Source organism: Mustelus asterias, unplaced genomic scaffold (assembly GCF_964213995.1).
Source record: "Mustelus asterias unplaced genomic scaffold, sMusAst1.hap1.1 HAP1_SCAFFOLD_1725, whole genome shotgun sequence".
NCBI lineage: Eukaryota > Metazoa > Chordata > Chondrichthyes > Carcharhiniformes > Triakidae > Mustelus > Mustelus asterias.
This window is the reverse complement of record NW_027591670.1, coordinates 12,501-26,970: the sequence shown is the minus strand read 5'-3', so window position 1 is coordinate 26,970 and position 14,470 is coordinate 12,501. Positions and strand designations below refer to the sequence as shown.

Genomic DNA, 14,470 nt, shown 5'->3' with positions numbered 1-14,470 from the left:
GTAATGGCCACAACATCGTAGTCCCAAGTACCAATCCACGCCCCAAGTTCATCTACCTTGTTCCGGATGCTCCTTGCATTGAAGTAGACACACTTCAACCCACCTTCCTGTCTACCGGTACCCACCCTTGACCTTGATACCTTCCCCAATACCTCACCACTCTCATACCTTCTAATTCTTTTACTCTCATTCTATGCTAAAACTTTATCCTAACTCTTTTATGACTGTAACACTACATTCTGCACTCTCTCCTTTCTTTCTCTATGAACAGTATGCTTTGTCTTGTATAGTGCGCAAGAAACAATACTTTTCACTATATACTAATACATGTGACAATAATAAATCAAATCAAATCAGGAGAGTGGTTAGGCAGAGTCAGGAGAGTTGTAACAATCATTGTTCCATTGGGCTATTAAGGAAACGCTTTCTCGAGTCACACACCAAGGCAATGTTTCTGAAAAGCAAGACGTATCTGTGCCCCTTCCCCTCTGCACCTCCTCAATGTGCACAATATTCAGGATGAGTTGGTTATGTTAGAATGTAACCAGTGATAACAATGGATCTGTTGTAATGTGACCAATGGTAACAAGCTGTAAGTGTCAGCTGACCCAGTAAACCATGTAACCAATGACAGAATGATGTGCTGATCAGCTGACCCGCTGACTCAGTATAAATTGGAACCTGTTGGGGATTGTGGCGAGTTTGGAATGGCTCAGGGTGAAGTCTCAAGTTTGGAGTAATGAAGTTTCTTTATTAAACCTTTTTTTTGATTTATAAGTTGGAATAAGTTTTTTTATATTTTCGTTGTCTACATTTGAAGAGTTATCTCTGGATGAACATCTTACACCAGAATCACATCTGCCAGAATCCTTGCTGCTGGGCCTAGGGTTTCAAAACAGGCTGACACCATCCTTACCAATAACACAGAGGCCAGACAGGCCGAAAGCCGGTTCCTGCTTGCTTTGGGTGGTGTTCTTACCTGTCACAGTGTAGAGGGCAGTGATAGAGAGCAAGATCACCACGGCAACATACAGGTTCAATCCCAGTGCCTCCCGGATAAATATGGCTCCTGAAAACATGTCTGCCTGGAAAAAAGAAGCAACAAAACTGCACTCAGCAAATACTTCAATCCTTCCTTATTTACTGGTGTTTCTTTGCATGTGCGTGTGGGGAGTGGGGGAGGAACAATGTGTCACATTTGGAGAATATTGCCCCCCCCCCACTCCCACCCCCCCACCGCCCCCCCCCCCCCCCCCCCCCCAATCCCACCCCAGACAAATGGCTGAGGTGTGTGGGGTTGCCAACTCTGGCTGGGGGGGGAGGATCCCTGGAGGTTTGATCATGTGACATCCAACCACATTCTGTCAGATCACGTGACACTTTCCACTGTTGTTGTATCCCTATCACCTCGGTCAGAGCCAGTCTGTACCGGGACCGTATACAATGGCTGGAACTGTGACTGAGAGCTCGCACCCAGGGACCATGTGAGGCCTGGTGTTTGGGTCACTTCTCCCAGGCTGCAATATCCTAAACCCAGCCCCGCATCACCAATTCTAAATCGCTCACTGGGCTCAGGCAGGGAGAATGGATACTACCACAGGGTACTTGACAAGTTCCTGGGAGAATAAGCCTCGTTACAGGAGGGTAGATTGTGAACTTGCTGCTGCTCTGAAAAGTTATAGGCTACAGCCAACTCCAACTGTCTTCAGTGAAGGATTCTTCCAATCATGTTATGGAATGGGACACAGGGTTTGGTCCTGTGGATGTTCTCACAGTGTAACCCTGGCAGGAACAAGGTCAATCACAACTTAAACCAATTCTATAGAAATTCGTCTTCCAGAGAAAGTAAAACTCTGCTTGACAAAGGGAAGAAGGTTATGCTCCGGTTCTGCAGAGCTGTGTCTGACACAATCTGGAAAGATATATTGCCTTTGGACAGGGTGCAGAGTGTGCGCACCAGAATGATACTGGGCTCAAAGGTTTAAATTACGAGGGTCGGTTGTGTAAACATGGATTTCCTTTCATGATGAGGATTAAAGGGGAGGATCTGATTGAGACATTGCAGACATGATGGGCCGAATGGCCTCATGCTGCACCGTAACAATTGTGTGATTTAATGGGATAGATGCCATTTCCCCGAGTGGAAGATATAATGTCTGTGGGTTCCCCTCTAATTCACACGCCAGCCTCATTTGGAAATATATCGGCCGTTCCTTCACTGTCGCTGGGTCAAAACCTTCCCTCCCTAACAGCACTGTGAGTGTACCTACATCACATGGACTGCGGCGGTTCAAGAAGGCAGCTCACCACCACCTTCGCAAGGGGCAATTAGGGATGGGCAATAAATGCTGGTCTAGCCAGTGATTCTCACAAGGATACAAAAAATTGAACTGGTCTAGTTCAGGAGGAAAATAAGGTAACACTCTTTCACACAAAGGAGATGTGGAACCCAGCCCACAGAGGGGTACGAATATTGAAATAATGAGAGGTGTCAATGCTGAGCTCGATCTTTGTTCGCCGAGGTTACTGGGTGGGAAAATGGTGTTGATCAACCATAATCAAATTGGTTAATTTGAGGTGGAACTAATCCTCCTCCAGGTACCCTGCACATTGACAGCCATGGACCTCCATTGGGTTGGCCTATGGTCACACTGTGTGACTGCAGTGGTTTTCCATTGCCTTCTGCAGTATGGCTGACCAGGAAGCTCTCCCACTCTTACCGCCTGCCATGTTGGAAAGATTTACAACCTGATTAACCAATTCGGTCCTCAATTTCATTTGATTTATTATTGTCACGTATTAGAATACAGTGAAAAGTATTGGTTCTTGTGCGCTATACAGACAAAGCATACTGTTCATAGAGAAGGAAAGGAGAGAGTGTAGAATGTAGTGTTACAGTCATAGCTAGGGTGTTAGCGAAAGTTCAACTTAATGCAAGGTAAGTCCATTCAAAAGTCTGATGGCAGCAGGGAAGAAGCTGTTCTTGAGTCGGTTGGTACGTGTCCTCAGACTTTTATATCTTTTTCCCGACAGAAGAAGGTGGAAGACAGAATGTCCAGGGTGCATGGGATCCTTGATTATGTTGGCTGCTTTTCCGAGGCAGCGGGAAATGTAGACAGAGTCCATGGGACTTGACCCCAGAGTTTCTAGCCCAGAGGCAAGAACACTACCCACTGCACTACAAGATCTCCCAACTAATGTTACCGTGTTTATTATAGACAGTGATAGATGTGCGGGTTGGGTTGATTGGCCATGCTAATTGCCCCTTAGTGTCCCAAGAAGTGCAGGTTAGGGGAATTAGCAGGGTAGATGTGTGGGGTTGCGGAGAGAGGACCTGGGTGAGATGCTCTGTTGGAGAGTCGGTACAGACTCGATGGGCTGAATGGCCTCCTTCTGCACCGTAAGGATTCTATAATTCTCCGGCCGTTCATGCCCAGTGACCACTGCCAGTGAGAATGGCGAATGTGGCACTCAGCCAAGTCTCCATTCACTGCAGTGGGATGGGAGAATCCCGGCTGTGAGCGGGGTCAGAGAATCGGGCCCTGTCTGTCCATACGCCTCATATTCACCCCAAAAGCTGCGTAGACCATTGACCCCAGCGGTCTAGGTATTGACAATTTTTACTGACTCTGCATTGAAAGTGGGATTTAATCACTTACTACTTCGTTATCATACCTGGGCGGCAATACCAGAAGATTAAGTGACTCTCACGCTTGCGAATTGTTCTGCACAACTAGGTTAACTGGAACATTCCATATCAAATTATTAATATTATTATACGTGTCAGCAAGAATGATGGCAATAAATATCAGTGTGGAAGCAATAACACAGATCGACCCACATTCCATGCGCTGATAACTCTGATTGTATATATTCTAGGTGTTTACAGAGTGCCCTGCTGGACTTGCTCAAACCCTGGGCAGAATCTTATCGGGGAGAGACTCACGCTACTTTTCGGGTTGCCCCCCTCCCTCTACCCAATCACACGCCAATCGGGCAGTAGCGAGGTCACCACCGAGCCTTCCCCTGGAATCAAGACCCGGAGGCGGAACTCTTGCCAGCTGAGAGCTGCCATCCAATCAGAGGCCGGTAGTTCTTGCGCTCAGTAGCGCCACTGGGTAGGCCATGGTGCTGCCTGAAGGACAGGCACCGGAGTCCCAGAGAACAGTCAGCTCGCAGAACCCTCCACCACAGAAAAAACAGTTGAAGCCAAAACGTTGAATGTTTTCAGGAAGCAGTTAGATATAACACTTGCGGTGAAGGGGATCAAAGGATATGGGGGGGGGGAGGGGGGATGGAATGGGGAAGGGGGGGATAGCGTGGTAGGGGCTAGTGGAAGACAGGATCAGGCTATTAAGTTAGATGATCAGCCATGATCTTAATGAATGGTAGATCAGACTTAAAGGGCCGAATGGCCTCCTCCTGCTCCTATTTTCCAAGTTGCTATGATTGCGGGAGAATCCAGGATACAGGTAAGTAACATGGGGAGGAGGGGTTTGTGTGGTGGGGACTTGTGGGAAGTGGAGGCAGAGGGGTCGGCAGTGGGTGCCTTTCCCCCTGCACCTTCCCGATGTCCTGTCCCTCGATCAGGCTCTGGGCGCCTTTGATAGGGGGACTGCCTCTTTCAACATTATAGCTTTCACATTGCGGATGTTGGGGGCAGGAGAAGTGTATGTATGTGTATAGGGTGGTGAAGTGGAAATGATCGAGAGCTTCAAGTGTCTTGGTGTCCAGATAACCAACAACCTATCCTGGTTCCCCCCATGCCGACACTATAGTTAAGAAAGCCCACCAACGCTTCTACTTTCTCAGGAGACTAAGGAAATTTGACATGTCCGCTACCACTCTCTCCAACTTTTACAGATGCACCATAGAAAGCATTCTTTCTGGATGTATCACAGCTTGGTATGGCTCCTGCTCTACCCAAGACCGCAAAGAACTAGAATGTAGCCCAATCCATCACGCAAACCAGCCTCCCATCCATTGACTCTGTCTACACTTCCTGATGCCTGGCCAAAGCAGCCAGCATAATTAAGGACCTCATGCACCCTGGACATTCTGTTTTCCACCTTCTTCCATCAGGAAAAAGACACAAAAGTCTAAGGTCACATACCTACCGACTCAAGAACAGCTTCTTCCCTGCTGCTGTCAGACTTTTGAATGGACTTATCTTGCATTAAGTTGATCTTTCTCTACACCCTAGCTATGACTGTAACACTACATTCTGCACTCTCTCGTTTCCTTCTCCCCTATGTACTCTATGAATGGTATACTTTGTCTGTATAGCGCACAAGAAACAAAGTTTAAAGTTTATTTATTAGTGTCACAATAGCCTTACATTAACACTGTAATGAAGTTACTGTGAAAATCCCCTAGTCGCCACACTCCAGCGATATTCAGGTACACTGAGGGAGAATTTAGCATGGCCAATGCACCTAACCAGTATGTTTTTCAGACTGTGGGAGGAAACCGGAGCAACCGGAGGAAACACGAGGAGAACTTGCAGACTCCACACAGGCAGTGAACCGAGCCGGAAATCGAACCCAGGTCCCAGGTGCTGTGAGGCAGCAGTGCTAACCACTGTGCTACCGTGCCGCCCCCGTCCGAAAATATTTTTCGTCATATCTCAATACATGTGATAATAACAAATTAAATGTGTTGTGATGCATGAGACAGTAGTCTGGGACACAGTGGATGGATCAGTGAGTTTAATCATTATGTGTTTGTATGTTTCTGTGCTCCTAGTATGGCAGTATGGATTGGAGAATGAGGTATAGGCCAATCTCATGAGCTGAGTACCTTATCGCGACACTGCAGGTTGTAAGGGCAGCGTGGCAGGGTGTGTGTAAGGGCAGTGTGGCAGGGTGTGTGTAAGGGCAGTGTGGCAGGGTGTGTGTGAGGGCAGTGTGGCAGGGTGTGTGTAAGGGCAGTGTGGCAGGGTGTGTGTGAGGGCAGTGTGGCAGGGTGTGTGTAAGGGCAGTGTGGCAGGGTGTGTGTGAGGGCAGTGTGGCAGGGTGTGTGTGAGGGCAGTGTGGCAGGGTGTGAGTGAAGGCAGCATGGCAGGGTGTGTGTGAGGGCAGTGTGGCAGGGTGTGTGTAAGGGCAGTGTGGCAGGGTGTGTGTGAGGGCAGTGTGGCAGGGTGTGTGTAAGGGCAGTGTGGCAGGGTGTGTGTGAGGGCAGTGTGGCAGGGTGAGTAAGAACAGGATGGCAGTGTTTGTTCGCTGGGGTATTTTGATCATTGAGTTTAATTGTTGAGTAAAGGAGGTGTTTGGTTAATCAGACAAGCTTCTCTCCCGACCCGCCCTGGCCTCAAGGCCACTAACCAACTCACCGATATCTTGGTGAATATGTAGAGACACAGTGAGAGGACAGACAGGTAAATCCTGATCCGACTGCCCCCGAATCGTTTCTTCAGGTATTCCGGCATTGTCACGACCTTGAAGCGAGAGAACAGTCAGTGTGAGAGCCCAAACAGGAGGAGCTATAAACAGGCAGCACAGGCAGAGGAGGGAGAGGGCAGCGGGTCAGCGATGAGAAGCCACTTACCCCTGCTCTGATGTAAATCGGTACGAACAGCCATCCCAGAATAATGACAATCACCAGGGCCTGGCGAGATGGAGAGCAGTGAAAGGTTATTGGAAAAAAACAAACAAATTATATTGACAACGTGAAATCACAGAGCGGCGGCTTCTGTCTCAACTATCTCAAACAAAATTGTGGAAAGGTACAGTTTGGAAGTGTTACGATTTCAGAGATGTGATTTAATTAAACACAGCCAGTCACAGTGAAGCTGGTGGGTTCTTTACCGTATTCTCTCGCCCCGAATGAAATTCAAATCTGTTGCTGGACTCAGCAGAGAGGTCACAATATTATATTAACTTAGGTCAGTGTGTGTTTTGATTTGTCACTTATTTTTATGTTTTTTAAAAAGTACGCCATAACCCCACAGAATCTGTCACCATGACGACTGAATTCTTCTCAATTTTTTGCTGTTTTTGTGACCATTTTGTATCCCACTTAACATCCATTTTCATTATTTATTTGTACTGTGAGACTACTTGATTGATTCAGTCAGCTCAGGGTACATCGCAGGCCTATCGTTCAGGCCTGTTATCCAGGCCTGTCGTGCAGGCTTGTTGTTCAGGTCTGTTGTCCAGGCCTGTTATCCAGTCAGGCCTGTCATGCAGGCCTGTCTTCAGGCCTGTCGTTCAGGCCTGTCGCCTAGGCCTGTTGAAATTGTTCAGAGCTGATATTCAGACCTCTTTCTCAGTTGGTTTTCGAGCTGTGCGCCTATTTTGGGCTTAGTGGGTGTGGGGAAGTGAGTGGGGGTGAGGAAGAACTCATCTCACCCCCACCCCAGCAACATACACTTCCCATTCCTTCCCCCCCTCCACCCCACAACCCCCCCATTTCCCCCCAGCAACACACACTCCCTATACCCTCCCCACAGATCCCAGTATGGTAACACAGCCCCCTCCCCCCCCCCCCCATTAACCTCCCCATTCACAAACACACACCCAAAACCCATGCAGTAGTGGCCACAGACAGTGCTGCTGGACAAGCCCTGAGGCTACAGCACTGCCACTTCAGAGAGTTTCCAGCCCATCCCCCACCTGTAGCAGTGCTTGCTGCTGCCAGCACTAGGACCCAGAGTCAGCGCTCTGACCCGGGTCCGTGCTGAGAGGCAGAAGTCAGACCCCCTGAACAACAGCCCTCCACGCACTCGCAGGCCCCCCCCAACCCGAAACACAACATGGCCACCACAAAACAACTTCCTCTGAGCAGCACGGAGCAGTTTGAATGCAGAGACTTACCTCCTCGCTCACCCTCACTGATCCAGTGCCTGAATCTGACTTTTATACCCGAGGTGTTTTCCTGCCCGATCCAGCTGCGGTGAGCGAGGTGTTTCAGGTGGGTGAGCTGGGATGATTGGGAGTGAAGCTCACTAATCACATTGTGATGAATGCAAAAATGTGCAAATTGGTGTTTTGCCTGTTTCGGGCGGACTCCTGATCACGCCAATTTTTTTTCTCGGTAAAATGGGAATGGGCGCAAAAACGGACGCCATTCCCGCTTGTCGCATCACACCCAATTTTCCTGCCACAAAATGGGTATGATGAGGCTGTAAAATACCCAATGACTCAGTATCCTTTGATACCAAACAGCCATCTAACCTGCAATTTATTAATCCCAGATTCCAGTCTCCTGCCAGATTACACACAAAACCATCAGTCAGTCATAAATTCAGATTCAAACCAGATTAATACCTACGTTCCACTCAAATCCTCCGGTAGCGATCCCTCCTGCTGCACCATTTCCAGCTAAACCCACAAAGTGACCACTGCCAATGTTACTGGCAAACAGGGAGGCTCCAATCTGTGGGAGAGAAAAACAGGGAAAACTTACAACCACATACCAGGGGGTACGTTCCCCCACATACCAGGGGGTACGTTCCCCCACATACCAGGGGGTACGTTCCCCCACGTACCAGGGGTACGTTCCCCCACGTACCAGGGGGCACGTTCCCCCACGTACCAGGGGGCACGTTCCCCCACGTACCAGGGGGCACGTTCCCCCACGTACCAGGGGGCACGTTCCCCCACGTACCAGGGGGTACGTTCCCCCACGTACCAGGGGGTACGTTCCCCCACGTACCAGGAAGTACGTTGCCCCACGTACCAGGGGGTACGTTCCCCCACGTACCAGGGGGTACGTTCCCCCACGTACCAGGGGGTACGTTCCCCCACGTACCAGGGGGTACGTTCCCCCACGTACCAGGGGGTACGTTCCCCCACGTACCAGGGGTACGTTCCCCCACGTACCACAATTTATTAACCAACAAATTCCAGATTTTGTTGCAGCGAAACTATCAGTTTCACCATCACTGAAACTGACAACAGCCTTTGGAATTCAGCAACGTACAGGATAACCAGGCAACACTGGCGTTTCTATCAGTGAGTGGATACTGCTCTATAATTTACAGCGTAAAGTCCCCGCAGGCTGCACACACTTTAGTTTCTATTTTAATCCAGTCAGACATTTATTTTGCTATCTGATCATTCGTGCTAAAAGTGAAGGATTTTAACTGTTTGTAACTTCCTGCTTTTCTGTGTGTGTGAATACGTCAACCTGATTGGCTGTTTACCTGCTGAAATTACTGCAGCTGCACAGCCCATTCTCAATTGACTGAGGGTAGTCAGGGAGGGAGGGGGGGATGCGGAGGAGGAGGTGGGGGGGGGCAGAAAGGGGAGTGGGGAAGGGGGTGGGGGGGGGGGGGAACGTGACATGCATTGCCAAAATCTATGGCAACCTGTTGATCCGCCTTCCAGAGACTCCGATCCCTAATTAGCAAATGCAAAGCTGCCGGTGAGGCTCCGGACTTCAATAGGAGGTAACTAACCACAGGGCTTCTCCCATTGGACGGAGCTCCTGGCCGATAGCTCTCCGTTACCTGCAGCGCCCTTGGAGGTTGTGGCTGCTGCCGGTAATGCACTGGGATCTTTCTCGGGATTGATTGTTAAACACAGTAAGAAGTTTAACAACACCAGGTTAAAGTCCAACAGGTTTATTTGGTAGAAAAAGGCACACAAGCTTTCGGAGCCCCAAGCCCACTCACCTGAAGAAGGAGCTTGGGGCTCCAAAAGCTTGTGTGGCTTTTGCTACCAAATAAACCTGTTGGACTTTAACCTGGTGTTGTTAAACTTCTTACTGTATTTACCCCAGTCCAACGCCAACATCTCCACATCTTGATTGTGTGGTGAACCATAGATGGTTACCACTATGGGTACTGAACCATAGATGGTTATCATTATGGGTACTTGTACATAGAACATAGAACATAGAACAGTACAGCACAGAACAGGCCCTTCGGCCCACGATGTTGTGCCGAGCTTTATCTGAAACCAAGATCAAGCTATCCCACTCCCTATCATCCTGGTGTGCTCCATGTGCCTATCCAATAACCGCTTAAATGTTCCTAAAGTGTCTGACTCCACTATCACTGCAGGCAGTCCATTCCACACCCCAACCACTCTCTGCGTAAAGAACCTACCTCTGATATCCTTCCTGTATCTCCCACCACGAACCCTATAGTTATGCCCCCTTGTAATAGCTCCATCCACCCGAGGAAATAGTCTTTGAACGTTCACTCTATCTATCCCCTTCATCATTTTATAAAGCTCTATTAAGTCTCCCCTCAGCCTCCTCCGCTCCAGAGAGAACAGCCCTAGCTCCCTCAACCTTTCCTCATACGACCTACCCTCCAAACCAGGCAGCATCCTGGTAAATCTCCTCTGCACTCTTTCCAGCGCTTCCACATCCTTCTTATAGTGAGGTGACCAGAACTGCACACAATATTCCAAATGTGGTCTCACCAAGGTCCTGTACAGTTGCAGCATAACCCCACGGCTCTTAAACTCCAACCCCCTGTTAATAAAAGCTAACACACTATAGGCCTTCTTCACAGCTCTATCCACTTGAGTGGCAACCTTTAGAGATCTGTGGATATGAACCCCAAGATCTCTCTGTTCCTCCACAGTCTTCAGAACCCTACCTTTGACCCTGTAATCCACATTTAAATTAGTCCTACCAAAATGAATCACCTCACATTTATCAGGGTTAAACTCCATTTGCCATTTTTCAGCCCAGCTTTGCATCCTATCTATGTCTCTTTGCAGCCTACAACAGCCCTCCACCTCATCAACTACTCCACCAATCTTGGTGTCATCAGCAAATTTACTGATCCACCCTTCAGTCCCCTCCTCTAAGTCATTAATAAAAATCACAAAGAGCAGAGGACCAAGCACTGATCCCTGCGGCACTCCGCTAGCAACCTGCCTCCAATCCGAAAATTTTCCATCCACCACCACCCTCTGTCTTCGATCAGACAGCCAGTTACCTATCCAATCGGCATATGTTACTCTTGTTACTGTTGGGGTTAGGGTCGGGGTGTTCCACCTGTTGGTATTGTTCTGTGGTATACTCCGTTCAGCTCCGCCTTCCTATAGGAATATAAAGGTCACTGCACTGCCTCATGACCCTTTAGTCTGGGATTGTATTGTTAAGCAGTATGCTCTATTCTTGTTGCTAATAAAAGCCTTTATTTCCCGGGTACGATCCAGCCTCCCGAGTTAATTAATCGCGCATCAGATTGTCAAATCCATGAGGAAAGTGTCGGCAGGATGGGCTCATGCGAAGATGATGGGTGGGCAAAGGGGGTAGGTAGAGTTGTAGGAAAGGGCATGGAGTGGGTCTTTGCAGCGCTCCCTCCTCTTCTTGAAGTAGAAAAGGGTGACACAGTGGTTAGCACTGCTGCCTTACAGCACCAGGGATCTGGGTTCAATTCCAGCCTCGGGTCACTGTCTGTGTAGAGTTTGCACATTCTCCCGGTGTCTGCGTGGGTTTCCTCCGGGTGCTCCGGCTTCCTCCCACAGTCCAAAGATGTGCAGGTTAGGTGGATTGGCCATGCTAAATTGCCTCTTAGTGTCAGGGGGATTAGCAGGATAAATGAGGGGAGTTTTGGGAGTGTGGCCTGGGTGGGATTGTGGACTGGGCATGCTCAATGGGCCAATTGCCTCATTCTGCACTGTAGGGATTCTATGATTCTATAAACAACAGCAATCAGCCACAACTAGCAGCAATGTGCAATCCATGAGGTTTCTCTTTCTGATGCCAGGTCCCTCGATCGGGCATTGAGTACCAGTGAAGCAGTGTCCCCGCCCCCGCCACAAGTACAAAGCTGCAAGTGCTTGTCCACCTGCCCGCATGGCAAAGTTTCCCAGAGGTGAGGGGATGAGGCCCTAAATGGACGTTAATTACCCACTTCAGTACCTCAATTGGCATCTGGGTGGCCCGCCTTCCCCAGACATAACCACCGGGCAGCAGGAAGCTAGCGGGGCCTCACCCACACTCTCCCAGCTGATCAAACCACACCTTGGAGCTCGCCGGTTCGGCTGGTCTTTAAATTCTGCCCAATGACTTGCCCTAACCAGGGTCCAGATTTAAACTGCGTTTGGAACAATGGAAAAGCGGCTCCCAAAGAGCACACTGGATTTTGTGGGGGGCTTTCTTCGAGCTTAGCAGCCAGTGCCCTCGCTCTGTGTATACATCAATAATTTCTTTGTATCATTGACATTTCTTGTATAGAATCATACAGTGCAGAAGAGGCCCTTCAGCCCATTGAGTCCACGCCGACACATTAGAAATACCTGAACTCCCACCTAATCCCATTTATCAGCACTTGACCCATAGCCCTGAATGCTATGATGTGCCAAGTCCTCATCCAGATACTTTTTAAAGGATGTGAGGTAATCCATCTCCACCACCCTCCCAGGCAGTGCATTCCAGACTGTCACCACCCTCTGCGTAAAAAAGTTTTTCCTCACATCCCCCCCAAACCTCCTGCCCCTCACCTTGAATCCATGTCCCCTCGTGACTGACCCTTCAACTAAGGAGAGTAGTTGCTCCTTATCCACTCTGTCCATGCCTCTCATAATCTTGTCCACCTCGGTCAGGTCGTCCCTCAGTCTTCTCTGCTCCAACAAAAACAACCCAAGCCTACCCAACCTCTCTTCATAACTTAAATGTTCCATCCCAGGCAGCATCCTGGTGAATTTCTTCTGCATCCCCTCCAGTACAATCACATCCTTCCTATAATGTGGTGACCAGAACTGCACACAACACTCCAGCTGTGACCAAAGTTCTATAAACTCAACATGACTTCCCTGCTTTTGTAATCTATGCCTCAATTGATAAAGGCAAGTGTTTCATATGCCTTTTTCACCACCTCACTAACATGCCTTTCCGCCTTCAGAGATCTGTGGATAAACACGCCGAGGTCCCTCTTTTCCATAGAACTTCCTAGTGTAATGCCATTTATTGAGTACTTTCTTGCCAAATTACTCCTTCCAAAGTGTATCACCTCACACTTTTCAGGGTTAAATTCCATCTGCCACTTCTCTGCCCATTTGACCATCCCGTCTATATCTTCTTGTCGCCCAAGACATTCTACCTCATTGTTAATCACCCGTCCAATCTTTGTATCATCCACAAACTTACTAATCCTACCCCCTACATCGTCATCAATGTCATTTATATAAATGACGAAAAATAGGGGACCCAGCACAGATCCCTGTGGTACGCCACTGGACACTGGCTTCCAGTCACTAAAGCAGCCTTCTGTCATCACCCTCTGTCTCCTACAACATATATATAATTGATTTTTTTGTATATAATCATTGATTTTGGGTTTCCTCAGTGTGCTCCGGTTTCCTCCCATACTCCAAAAATGTGCAGGTTAGGAGGATTGGCCATGCTAAATTATACATTAGTGTCAGAGAAATTAGCAGGGTAATTACGCGGTGTTATGGGGATAGGGCCTGGGTGGGATTGTGGTCCGTGCAGACTCGATGGGCCGAATGGCCTCCTTCTGTACTGTAGGGATTCTATGATTTTTTTTGTATATATTATTGACTTTTTTTGTAAATATCATTGATTTTCCAGCCATATGTAATGAGGGAGACTTCAGTTGTATGATAACATATTGCAGTAATGTGAAAAGGTAAAAAGACTGAGTGTTTCACGGATAAACCCAGCACCCAATAAAACCCTACAAACAGAACATTTACAAGAATGGTTCCAGGGATGAGAAACCTAAGTGATGAGGATAGATTGGAGAGGTTGGGACTGTTTTCCTTGGAGAGAGGAAGGCTAAGAGGAGATTTGATAGAGATGTTGAAAATCACGAGGGGGCTGGACAGATTAGAGAGGGAGAAACTGTTCCCACTCGTGACAGGATCACGAATGAGAGGGCACAGATTTAAAGTGATTTGCAAAAGAAGCAAATGTGATGTGAGAAAAAACTTTTCACCCAGCGAGTGGTTTGGGTCTGGAATGCTCTGCCTGGAAATGTGGTGGAGGCAGCTTCAATCGGGGCATTCAAGAGGACATCAGATGATTATCTGTGTAGAAACAATGTGCAGGGCTACGGGGAAAGGGCAGGGAATGGCACTAAGTCATCATGCTTGTTTGGAGAGCCAGTGCAGATACGATGGGCCAAATGGCCTCCTTCTGCATTGTAACAACCCTGTGATTCTGAATGAAATGAATGGATAGGTAATTAATCATAACCTAGCACTGCGTAATGGAACTGAACCATCAGACTCTGCTGTATCTGACCCAGGAGACCCAGCTGATCCTTTTCTGATGTTTCTCCACTTTAATGAGTAAAATATTTATAGCAGATTGTAAACATGCAATAAGTACACTTGCAAAAGAAGGATAATTAAAATGAAAGATACCATTCCAGGGGGAGCACATAAATCAATAAACGCACCATTAAAAATGAACTTTACCTCATTAATGCTACCATATCAACTTTACATTCTGTGCTGACTGGGATAATACATCTTGACTGGTGACACAGATCAATTCACATCATTTTATTAGTGGCATCGCTGTACTTTTGTTCTTG

At 48.1% G+C, this 14,470-nt stretch overlaps 1 protein-coding gene across 2 annotated transcripts in view; it reads right to left on the bottom strand.

Moving 5' to 3' along the window:
* The window catches only part of slc5a1 (solute carrier family 5 member 1), a 56,677-nt gene that overhangs the window by 34,124 nt on the left and 8,083 nt on the right, over window positions 1-14,470 (bottom strand). For both annotated transcript variants that reach the window (XM_078206691.1, XM_078206692.1), the window contains exons 2-5: window positions 8,272-8,376; window positions 6,547-6,606; window positions 6,332-6,436; window positions 980-1,085 (exon numbers count right to left, since the gene is read on the bottom strand). In XM_078206691.1, the coding sequence (XP_078062817.1) occupies window positions 980-1,085; window positions 6,332-6,436; window positions 6,547-6,606; window positions 8,272-8,376 (376 nt within the window). The remainder of the gene's footprint in view (window positions 1-979; window positions 1,086-6,331; window positions 6,437-6,546; window positions 6,607-8,271; window positions 8,377-14,470) is intronic.